Here is a 13216-nt window from a genome sequence, read left to right as displayed (position 1 = left end):
TATATATACCTCCTTAAATGTACATTTCCCAACCATGCTCTGCCTTCCTAAAGCCACCGAGTGTTGATGGCACGGGTGCGAGGGCCCTTTCATCGCTGCTTGCAGCTTTAATTTTTACATTAAATTTAAAAGATTTGTTGTGGAATATTTTGAGTGTATCATAAAATCAGAATAAGGTAATAAGGTTTCTGTCTTTTATATATATATATATATATATATATATATTTATATATATATATATATATATATATATATATATATATATATATATATATATATATAAATATAGCTGCGAGCAGCGATGAAGGGCCAAAGCCGGTGGCACCGCCACCCCGGTGCCTTTAGGTAACTAAAGGCACAAGGGTTGCGGTGCCACCGGCTTGGGCCCGTAATCGCTGCTCGCAGCTATATTTAGGGCCCGAGCACCGATGGTGTGAGGACCCTCTTGGAATTGCTCTGTTTATTAGGGCCCAAGCCCTGAAAGGGCGAAGGCCCTATTGTTTCCGGTAGGATTATTTATTATTATTATTATTATTCTTATTTTTCTGTCAACCTTTCGGGCACTTTTGGGGCCTTTAACATGCTCGAAAACTCTTGAAATTTTGCACACAGGTCAGAACCTGCGGCCATCAGGGCCGGGCTGAAGCTGGTACCCGGGCGTGGCAGGGGGGCTCAACAGCGCCCCCTTGAACGGGGTCCGGAAACTTGGTCCATAAATCAGACACGCTTGCATGTAATAATATGAAACTCAATACACATATAGATCTCATCGGGCCAAACAACTTTCGTACTTTTACTTTTTACGCCAGCCCAACAGGAAGTCGGCTATTATGGGTTGTTTGAAAACGCATGCTGTGGAATTTAATGTACTCCTCCTAGGGAACTCATTCATTCGCCTCCAAACTCAGTCAGCATGAAGTCAAGACATTGAGGATGCTAAATTGCGGACGGATTTTTGATATCTCGAACGGTTTGGCCGTGGCGAGGACACGAATTTATGGCGAATAATGGAAACAGGAAGTGTGTTATAACTTCTGCATACATTAACTGATCTTGATTAAACTTCAGCAGTGTGTTCGTTGTAAGAGGCCGATCACATGGATGTGACTATTGTGAGTCAAAGTTATAGCGCCACCAACTGGCAGCAGGAAGTGTGTCACTTTCAAAATGCTTTGAAATCACCCTCTTATTTTTACCCGATTTGCTTCAAACTTTATGTGTATAATGTAGACACACGGCAGATGTAGACCTGTGAAAGGTTTATTGATATCTTAAATACTGTTGCCGTGGCAACGCATCAAACTTTAATATTCTTTTCAGATGCTTTTGAGTCTCTTAACATACTTGAAATTGGATGAAATTCGACAGACACATCACATTTATTATCCAGTAGACATGTGCAAAGTTTCAGAAACGGGCGTGGTGAGGGGCTCAGTAGCGCCACCTTTAGTCAAAAATGGGAGCTTAGTTTTAAGTAGAGTCACAAAAATCGTTATGTATATTGTTCTCATCAAGCCGGACAACTTTCTAATTTATAGTCATAAGCTGTGACCAACAGGAAGTGAGATATTTTGGTTTGAATGTGATTTTTTGGAGAATTCTCTCCCTCTCTCTCTCTGCCTCTGCGTCTCTGTGTGTGTGAGGGGTGGGGGGATTTGTCTTTTGAGTGAGATTTGTTTAAAATTCCTGTTTTTCAAGGTTTCAGGGTCTTTTGGGGCCTTTAACGTGCTCGAAAACTCTTGAAACTTTGCACACAGGTCAGAACCCGCGGCCATCAGGGCCGGGCTGAAGCTGGTACCCGGGCGTGGCAGGGGGGCTCAACAGCGCCCCCTGGAACGGGATCCGAACACTTGTCCATAAATCAAACACACTTGCATGTAATGATATGAAACTCGGTACACATATAGATCTCATCGGGCCGAACAACTTTCGTGCTCTAAATTTTATGCCAGCCCAACAGGAAGTCAGCAATTATGGGTTGTTTGGAGAACGCTTGCTGTGGAATTTGAAACACTTCTCCTAGAGAATTAATTAAATCGCCACCAAACTCGGTGTGCATGAAGTCAAGACATTGAGGATGCTAAATTGCGGACGGATTTTTGATATCTCAAACGGTTTGGCCGTGGCGAGGACACGAATTTATGGCGAGAAAAGAGAAACACGAAGTGTTATAACTTCTGCACACATTAACTGATCTTGATGAAACTTCAGCAGTGTGTTCGTGGTAAGAGGCCGATCAGATGGATGTGACTATTGTGAGTCAAAGTTATAGCGCCACCAACTGGCAGCAGGAAGTGTGTCACTTTCAAAATGTTTTTGACAAAAGTGGGGGGGTTAGTTTTACCCACAATTACAAAAATCAGTACGTATATTGGTCTCATCGAGCCGGACAACTTTCTAATTGACAGTTATTAGCTACGACCAACAGGGTGTCAGATATTTTGGTCTGAATATGGATTTTTTGTTAAATCAGCCTCTGAGTTTTTAGTTACTCCTCCTAAAAGGTTTATTTTGTTCCCACCAAACTTTTTCAACATGATAAAAATATATTAATGATGCTAAATTGTAAACGGATATTGAATATCTCAAACGGTTTTGCTATGGCGAGAGATTAAATTAATGTCAAAAAGGAAGCAGGAAACATCTCATAACTTCTAAAAATGTAATTATACACCATTTATTTTAATATAAAATTATACAAATATTAGAACTAAACCTATTTTATTCTGTTTTTGCAATTCAAGAAGTATGAAAAAGTTAAAAACAGGCTATTTAGTGCTATTTGGTTCAACAAAAAAGCAAACATAGGGCTGTAACTGCCCTCTTGTGTCCAAAAGGATATCAAAATAGTATATAAAACGTTTTACTAGGTAGGCCTATTGTATTTAAATATAAATTTATTAGGTATATGACTGTGAGGATATTTTCCCATCGGTTAATCGACGTGTGACACGAGCGGGTGCTTTTAAATCGCTAATATAAAAGTGAAAGTAAAAAACGGACGTCCGCACGGACATTGATAATGGTGCACGTTGAAAAAAATGATACTTTTAAACATAACACTAAACCGCCATTAGGTGTCGCCAGGCGACCATCTTAATGAGCGAGTCATTGATTCATTCGTTCAAACGATTCGTTCCAATGACTGAGTCATTCATGATTGAGACAGATGTTTATGGATTGACCATTGAATCTTTAAGTCAACCGATTCGTTTCAAAATGCTGAATCATTCAGTAATGAGAAAACAAGTTGCTGTGAGATGCGCAATGGTTCTGCTGTGATCTTTGTTTAACTATTTTTGCTGCTGAAACAGAACAAAAACAGTCAATATTGCATCTAAAATGTAAGTGACTTAATTGTAACTGTTTATTAACCTGTTGTATGAAATCAATGTCACAGTTTCAATCGTGATTGTATTCAGGAAATAGTTGCCTACTCGTCAAGTGAGGTTGCTTAACTCTATCATATGTTATAAAATATATAAAAACTCCATATTTGTAATTTTTATAGTCAGTATGTTGTTAACTGGTTTGCTTTTTTGTGTGCTGCGCTCATTTGTTTACAATTCTCCTGGAGAAGCAGCATGAGCCTCAGCAGTGCAACCTTGTTACCATTGATCAGTAATACATTCATTTTTAACTGCTGATTGCAACTTAAAATGAATGTAATGAAATTAGAATAATGTCTCGTTTTAGTGACTCCCAAGTTATTTTTTTGTTATTGACATTCTAATCAGGCTATACTCTGGTCGGGCAAGTAAACTTCTCTTTCAGGTAGGCCTATTGTATTTATATATAAATATATTAGGGATGTGACTGTGATAAAATTTTCCCACCGGTTAATCGACGTGTGACACCGCTGAGGGCTTTTAAATCGCTAACTATAGTATACTATATACTAGTAAAATACAGACGTCCGCACAGACATTGATAATGGTGCGGAGTAGAGCGAGCATTTTCAATGTATTCCTATGGATGTACGAATTAACTACAACATTTTATTTATGTTTTTGTGTCCACTGTTCAACCGCAACCGCGTCACACACACACACACATTCCAGAATTGCAATCTTGACATCGCAGCCTGTTCATTATAGCCCTAATACAATATAATAATAAAAATAGTCAACCTAACATAAACGAATTACACTGCTCTGTTTAAATAGTCAGTAGTACAATTTGTACCATTCACAGAAAGCAGAGCTCCACTGTGATGTTTCCAAGCACATTTTTGCGCGTGTGAAGAGGATGATTTTTTCCATCGATATTGGAACACGAGTGAAGTACAAAGCCTATAATAAAGAATAGTTTAGAATCCAAATACATCGCAAATATTGAAACATTTTGATTCTAATGAGAGGGTTACGTGAGACCTACACTGCTTACTTTCGTTTTTATTTTTACATTAAATTTAAAGGATTTGTTGTAGAATATTTTGAGTGTATCATAAAATCAGAATAAGGTAAGACAAGTAATATTTTCTGTCTTATATATATATATGTATATGTATATGTATATGTATGTGTGTGTGTGTGTGTATATATATATATATATATATATATATATATACATAGATAGATAGATAGATATTTATATATATATATATATATATATATATATATAATGTATATACGTGTGTGTGTATATATATATATATATATATATATATATATATATATATATATATATATATATAAATATAGCTGCGAGCAGCGATGGAGGGCCAAAGCCGGCGGCAGCGCCATCCCCGGTGCCTTTAGGTAACTAAAGGCTCCGGGGTTGCGGTGCCACCGGCTTGGGCCCGTAATCGCTGCTCGCAGCTATATTTATTATTATTATTATTCTTCTCCGCATTGAATTGCATTTTTGAGGGCCTAAACATGCGCGAAAACTCACGAAACTTTGCACACGCGTCAGAACTGGCGAAAATTTACATCTGATATAGGTTTCAGAATTGGACGGGGCAAAATGGCTCGATAGCGCCACCTATAAAAGTTCAACGGAGTGCGCCTCCCGCAACGTTCAACGTACGTGCACGAAATTCGGTACATACGTGTAATGACCTAATACCTACAAAAAAGTCTCTTGGAGCATAGCCCTAAACACAACAGGAAGTCAGCCATTTTGAACTTCCTCTCAGATTTTTGTGCAGTTTTTGCCATTTTCAGGCCTCGTACTTTAACGAACTCCTCCTACAGTTTTAATCTGATCATCTTCAAATTTGGTGAGTGTAATCTTAAGGCCTTTGCGACGTTAAATTGCGAAGATCTTGAGTTTTCGTCGAAGGGCGGGTCCTCGGCGGCCTTACAAATTTCGATGTTTCGCCATGAAACAGGAAGTTGCTGTAACTCAGGCATGGAATGTCCAATCTGCCCCAAACTTCACACGTTTGATAAGAGTTCTGTCCTGAACACATGGCCATGCTCATATTCAGTTATAGTCATAGCGCCACCTGCTGGCAACAGGAAGTGACATGTTTAACACTGTTATGGACTCCTAATAACATATAAAAAAGTGCCAGCAAGTGCTAAACATGCTAACAACATACTAGAAGCATGCTAAAACATGCTAGCAAACTCTTAGCTAAGTGCTAAAGCATGCTATTATTGCAATTAAATAGGAATTTGCTGTAACTCAGGCATGGAATGTCCAATCTGCCCCAAACTTCACACTTTTGATAAGCGTTCTGTCCTGAACACATCTACATGAGAATATTCAGTTATAGTAATAGCGCCACCTACTGGCAACAGGAAGTGTCATGTTTAACACGTTGATGCCATTCTAGCAACATGTTAAAAATGCCATTGAGGTCTAAACATGCTAGAAACATGTTAAAACATGCTAGCTAATGTTAAAACATGCTAGCAATACTTAGCTAAGTGGTAAAGCATGCTAATTCAATGAAACAGGATGTTGTTGTTACTCAAGAAGGCAATGTCCAATATGCGCCAAACTTCACACTTTTAATAAACGTTCTGTCCTGAACACATGACCATGCTCATATTCAGTTACAGTCATAGTGCCACCTGCTGGCAACAGGAAGTGACATGTTAAACACTGTTGTGGACATATAAAAACATATAAAAAAAGTGCCAGCAAGTGCTAAACATGCTAACAACATACTAGAAACATGCTAAAACATGCTAACAAACACTTAGCTAAGTGCTAAAGCATGCTATTGCTGCAATTAAATAGGAATTTGCTGTAACACAGGCATGGAATGTCCAATCTGCCCCAAACTTCACACGTTTGATAAGAGTCATGGCCTGAACACATCTACATGAGAATATTCAGTTATAGTAATAGCGCCACCTGCTGTCAACAGGAAGTGACATGTTTAACACTGTTGTGGTCTCCTAATAACATATATAAAAGAGCCAGCAAGTGCTAAACAGGTTAGCAACATACTAGAAACATGCTAGCAAACACTTAGCTAAGTGATAAAGCATGCTATTACTGCAATTAAATAGGAATTTGCTGTAACTCAGGCATGGAACGTCCAATCTGCCCCAAACTTCACATGTTTGATAAGAATCATGGCCTGAACGCATGCCTATGCTCAAATTCAGTTATAGTAATAGCGCCACCTACTGGCAACAGGAAGTGACATGTTTAACACGTTGATGCCGTTCTAGCAACATGTTAAAAATGCCATTGAGTTCTAAACATGCTAGAAACATATTAAAACATGCTAGCAATACTTAGCTAAGTGCTAAAGCATGCTAATTCAATGAAACAGGACTTTGTTGTTACTCAAGAAGGCAATGTACAATCTACCCCAAACGTCACACGTTTGATAAGAGTTATCTCTTGAACACATGTCCATGCTCATATTTAGTTATAGTCATAGCGCCACCTGCTGGCAACAGGAAGTGACGTTTAACACTGTTCTTGACTCCTAATAACATATACAAAAATGCCAGTAGGTGCTAAACATCCTACCAACATACTAGAGACATGCTAAAACATAATAGCAAACACTTAGCTAAGTGCTAAAGAATGATATTACTGCAATTAAATATGAATTTGCTGTAACTCAGGCATGGAATGTCCAATCTGCCCCAAACTTCACACTTTTGATAAGCGTTCTGTCCTGAACACATGACCATGCTTATATTCAGTTACAGTCATAGCGCCACCTGCTGGCAACAGGAAGTGACATGTTTAACACTGTTGTGGACTCCTAATAACATATAAAAAAGTGCCAGCAAGTGTTAAACATGCTAACAACATACTAGAAACATGCTAAAACATGCTAGCAAACTCTTAGCCAAGTGCTAAAGCATGCTATTATTGCAATTAAATAGGAATTTGCTGTAACTCAGGCATGGAATGTCCAATCTGCCCCAAACTTCACACTTTTGATAAGAGTCATGGCCTGAACACATCTACATGAGAATGTTCAGTTATAGTAATAGCGCCACCAACTGGCAACAGGAAGTGACATGTTTAACACGTTGATGCCGTTCTAGCAACATGTTAAAACATGCTAACAATGCTTAGCTAAGTTCTAAAGAATGCTAATTCAATGAAACATGACTTTGTTGTTACTCAAGAAGGCAATGTCCAATTTGCACCAAACTTCACATGTTTGATAAGAGTTCTGTCCTGAACACACATCCATGCTCATATTCAGTTATACTCATAACGCCACCTACTGGCAACAGAAACTGACATGGTTAACACAGTAATGCAGTACTAACCACATAATTATTGTGTACTAAGCATGCTAGAAACAAACTGAACATGCTAGCAACACTTAGCTGAGTCATGAAGCATGCTATTATCACCATTATACAAAACATTTTGTAACTGACTTTGACATACTCTTACTATATATACCTCCTTAAATGTACATTTCCCAACCATGCTCTGCCTTCCTAAAGCCACCGAGTGTTGATGGCACGGGTGCGAGGGCCCTTTCATCGCTGCTTGCAGCTTTAATATATTATTATATTTCTTTGTTTAAACAGTGATTTTTGATGAATGACTTTGATGAATAGAAAATTCAGAAGAACAGTGTCTCTCTGGAACAATCCATTCTTGTTGAATTAGTATTAATTTCTTCCCAAAAAAAAATCTTACTGACCCCAAACTTATAAATGGCATTGTATTCAATTATAATACTTAAAGCTTCTGATTTGCATACCAAATGCAATATGTTTATCACACATTTCATCACATAAAATAGCTAGTGGCACATTAGGTAACACAACCATCTTAACAGATGCATGTAACAGCAAGTCTTCCGTTCCCAAAATTAAAATGTGTTCCATTTAGATGGCTGATAGTGAAGCAAAACCCATTAAGCACCAAGAATGGGGACAGAGCTGGCAAGGCAAGCACTATATAAAACCTTCATATTCAGTGAAGGCTGTGAGGAACACAAAATTGGAAGCAAAAACATTTCCTGGATAGATAAACAGCCACAATTATCCTTCATTTTTGCTAGAGAAAGACCATTCTTTCCAAATTTAGAGCTGAAATTAAGTAGCTAAACTAAAATACCTTGATGTACTCTGTCTATACGGCCCTCAGGAGAACGATAAAAGTGGGATTAATTGTGATTCCTTTTAGGGGGTTAAAACTTACTCCACAACATTTTAAACTCAAACCAATAGTTGTGTTTACACCATCAAACCTTTTCCTCCTTAGGTTCTGGTATGTTGGTGGCATTTTGCTGTGCATTGAACTTAAAAAGATATACTTTGACTGGTTTGAATCAGATGAATTCATAAAGAGGTCTGAGTTGTGGAGCTGAGGAGAAAAATGTAAAAGATGCTGTTGAAATGTCCAGAGAGATAGAGAAAACAAAAAGGGATTGTAGCACAAGCAGAGGGGCTTTAGGTGGGGTCATATTCCCATGACTGCAGGAAATGAGAGTTTATTTCTATGGCAACTGCCCCCAACCTTCCCCACACGCCAAGACATTGTGGGCTAAAGCCCCCATCAGAGGGATGATTAGGGGAATGAACAGAAAGCACGCAGAGATATTTGCCTGATTTAGGATAAATAATCTCTTCAGGCCAAAGCAGAGAGGAGCAAGAGACTGAAACAAAACAATGACAACAAGTCAACAGCTTCAGCCTGCATACAGCTAGAGTTGACAAAGATTAAGAATCACAATATTTCAAACAGGATGCAGAAAGTTAGAAGAATGTAACTTTCAAATAGACACCAGCTAACCAGAAAATTTTAAAAAAGCCAAACGCCGAGGTCAATCACTCTTGACATGCTTTCTGAATTCTCTTAAGTGTTTTTCCCAAAGTTTAATTTAACTCTCCAAAGGACATTCATCTTCCCCAAAAATAGCTGCCAAACACGTTGATGATAATTCCAAGAGGAGCGGCTGAGTAAACCACCAGGCTGAATCTGACAGATTTCTCCTTTGGGAGGAAAATGTTCCGTAAATTTTCCCATAAATTGTGGTGGCTGCTTCCCCGTGGGTCAGCTAGAGTGCCGTCTGAGGTCTTCTCACAGATGACCAGTTGAAAACTTCTATAGCGAATAGAGGATGACCTTTCCTGATCTGACCATGTGAAGTTGCTTGAACATGCTGGGAATACCACTTCCCACAAAACAATGTGTTTTTCCATGGTAGGACAAAAGGGGACTCTCGCATGATACCTCAAAACACAAACACATAGGACTGGCTAGGATAGCTTGTTGAGGGTGAATAATTTATGGGTAACATTTTTTTGGTGAAATAACCCTTTAATGTTTAACTGTCTACAACAAACATGACCCAAAACTCAACCGAACCAAAAATGTTCATTGTACAAATGTACACTAAACTGTCCTTAAAACCAAAAACTAAAATGGCATAAAAGTATGATGAACTGCAAAGGCTCAACAATATACAAAATTATTAACATGACAAATTTATAATATTTATCTTGCATGGTTTTGCTTATGGATTTCAAAGGATAAGGACATGTCACCCAATCTGTCTATGTTTACACCTGCCTAATTTGGCTGCTTCTGCCAAGAAGTGACAGACGAATTTGTATTAAAATACCTTGACTGAAGACACAGCCAACAAAATATAAAAGTGTATTTACAGTTATGCACAATAATATGGTTAATTACATTTTATAAATTGGATTCAGAACAATTTTTTCCTTGCTGTCCATGACGAAGCGGCCTGGAACCTATTTTAGGTCATGATGAGCCAACACTGGTGTTTAACAATCTAGGTATTGTGTTGATACGGCACTGCTGTACTCTATCTTACATTCGTCTTTTCCTCATAGTACAATCTTATCTGAAGAATTTATTTTTGGAAATCCCCCCAAAATACCTGTGAACTGACTGTGATGTATTTGCATAGATTTCTTCGGCATCTGTCTGAAACAATCATATCTTGACTGTGACTCTGCAATTTATCGTGCATTTAAATCTACGCACTACTGATTATAAATCGTCACAAAACGTGTTTCAACACGCATATCACTGTAAAGGAAATGTACCTCTAGGAATGCTGATCTTAAAGTCCAAGTCTCTTCTTTCCAAGTGGTAAAGGGCCACCTCCTGCAGACGTGCTCTTTCCAGCTCTGAGAGGCTTTGGATGGTAACCGGCTGCAGCCTCACGCTCTGCCCCAGCATGGTGGCCCACGTATGGTCCCCCTGAGAAAGAGACAGGCAGGGAAAAGAAAGAAAGCAGAAGTGAAACATTGAAAGGATTATCTTCCGTCTCAGGCTGCCTTTTTTTGTCAGAGTTTGGTTGTGACCCAGCTCAAACACACCTGTTTGTCATTTTAAAGGGAAGCTGATTCATGTGTTTTTGATCAGAGCTGGAATTCTGCAACAAGGCAAATCTCCCGGATTTACCCTGCCGAAACTGATATAGTGCAGTTAAAGTGCTTTGCACACCTCTTACAAACCATCCATTAAATATTGTGCAGCAAAAGTTCGGGTTAAAGAGTGTTAAAATCACTCCCAACAGTCTTCAAGAGACATTTTTAGACATTCACAGATTTAGATATTTCTCCCTAATAGGAACATGTCTAGATAAATATGCCCTAAAAGGCTCTGTATGGGATACTTAAAACACAAAAAGCCTAAAGGTCTAAGCACTTAAAACATGCTATATGCACACAAAAAAACAAACACTATTTGAGCTTCTTTGTTTAATTTGGGTTCAAGGATGGCTACTTTTAGACTTGGCAGCAGGACTGTATTGGGTAAACATACAATAGCTAGTGGACATTTTTTTGACCTAATGTAATTCCTCTGACAGCTCACATCCTTTGTGTAGTCATATATGTTGGCACATCTGATGTGTTGACAACAACGAGAAGAACTGAAAGCTAAAACAATTACTGAAAGGAAATGTGCAGCTGATCAGCCTTGATGCTTACTAGAATGATGCTAATAACTAGATTAAAACACAAAGTCTTGTCCTGCTCTATAACTGAGAGATGTCAACATATCCAATTTTAGAGTACCAAATGTGGTAAGTACTTTTAAATTGTTAGAATCAAATCTATGCCTCCAAAACCAATTACGAAGTGACTGAACCTCTACATGAGGCAATTTAGCTTGTTTCTCTGGTTCTAAAGCCCCAATCCTTGACTGATTAAATGAACGTGCGAGTTGTCATCTCACTAGGGTTTAATTGAAAGCAGGAGTGCGTCTGTAATCTGTTTCCTTGCGTCCACGTGGGAGGTCAGGTCACTTTCCACTCGAGTTGTGGTCACGCAACATGCCAACCGGTGTCGAGAAAAGGACAAAAGTCACAGGTAGTGCTCTGTTTATTAAGAGATCAGTGAAAACAGCATGACATCCATCAAATATCCTGTTGATACCAGTATTTCGATTGCAAGTAGTAACTGTAAACTGTTATTTGTGAGTTATTATTGTAAATTCATATTCAAACAAAGTAGGTGTTATATTATGAAACTGTAAGCATCCCTTATACATGTACAATCTTTTATAGGATCATTAGATATACGTTGCAAACTACTTGTAAAACAACAGAAAAGCTACTGTTGTGTTGATTGGCTGAGCAACATGTTCATTAATCTCGTGTCATTTCAGAGTGTGAAGATGAGAGAGTCTTCATGGCAATACAAGACACAAAATCTTTCCTTTCCCCCTCCTCTGCCCTTCTCTTTCTCACATACACTGTCCCTTCTTTTAAAACAAAAAAGAAAAGGTCATGAACGAAGGGAAGAGCAAAACACTAACACATGTAGCATTACACCATACTTTAAAGCCCACTGAAACCCAAACCACCATCAATCATCAGGAGGATTGTGATCATTTACTGGACACAAAAGCTTTTGTGAGAAACACTTGCCTTCGAGAAAACAAGCAGCCATAACAAACTCAACACACGTCCTATATGACGTACAAGGAATCTTGGTCTAAAATCATAAAGAAAAAAGATTTTTTTTTCTAAATTAAGTGCATGCCTATAAGATAATTATAGTTCAAACATAGGTAAATTTGAGTGTATATCATCTAAGAAGAAACACCCTCCACACCACTCATCAAGTGTTTATAGGATATAAACAGTGAGGGGTAAGTGACTCTAAAAAAATTAATTAATTACTAGCTACTAATTACATATTCAACAGTGTAATGATGATGTACTAATTACTCTCTCTATAAAGTATTGCATTACTTATTACTAATTACTTTCTAAATCCCATATCAACCTTGACCAGTTCAACAATCCAAGGATAGACATGAAACTGCTCTTTTAATTATTTTAAATAAATAATATAAAATTGCATAAATTATCCTTGAACTGACCAAAATATTTAAACATTAGACATTATAATTTTGATGTTAAATCCACTATTGTTTTACTGTGTATATAGATTGTTCTATAGTATTTAATGCAATTACACCAGAAGTAACTGTAATTAAATTACAGACCAATTAAGATCCCCTACTTTAATTTTTCAAGGGAAAAGTAATTCAATTGCTGTAATTAATTACTTAGTAATGAATTACACACAACACTCACTGGACATAAAAGTGATTATAGGATATACTGTCAATATAGGATAGTACCTTATATTTCGCTGTGCAAAAATTTAACTAGAAACAACACAGAACAACAGTGAGAGTCCCATCACTTCCATTCTGAATAAAAATGAATTTATAGCTAAGAGCTCTAAAAAGTTCAGCAGATGGTGTTCATAAAATGTATCCACTACAAAAATTCCAACCCTGAACAATCAAACCCTACTAACCCAAGCACATC

General features: G+C 37.8%; 1 protein-coding gene across 8 annotated transcripts in view; it reads right to left on the bottom strand.

Moving 5' to 3' along the window:
• arhgap36 (Rho GTPase activating protein 36) overlaps positions 1-13216 on the bottom strand; it is a 49937-nt gene that overhangs the window by 21872 nt on the left and 14849 nt on the right. For all 8 annotated transcript variants that reach the window (XM_079867458.1, XM_079867456.1, XM_079867457.1 and 5 more), the window contains exon 2: positions 10470-10626. In XM_079867458.1, the coding sequence (XP_079723584.1) occupies positions 10470-10626 (157 nt within the window). The remainder of the gene's footprint in view (positions 1-10469; positions 10627-13216) is intronic.

The sequence above is a fragment of the Squalius cephalus genome (genome assembly GCF_949319135.1).
Source record: "Squalius cephalus genome assembly, chromosome: 3".
Lineage (NCBI taxonomy): Eukaryota > Metazoa > Chordata > Actinopteri > Cypriniformes > Leuciscidae > Squalius > Squalius cephalus.
The sequence above is the reverse complement of the archived record's forward strand: the minus strand, read 5'-3'. Positions and strand labels throughout refer to the sequence as shown.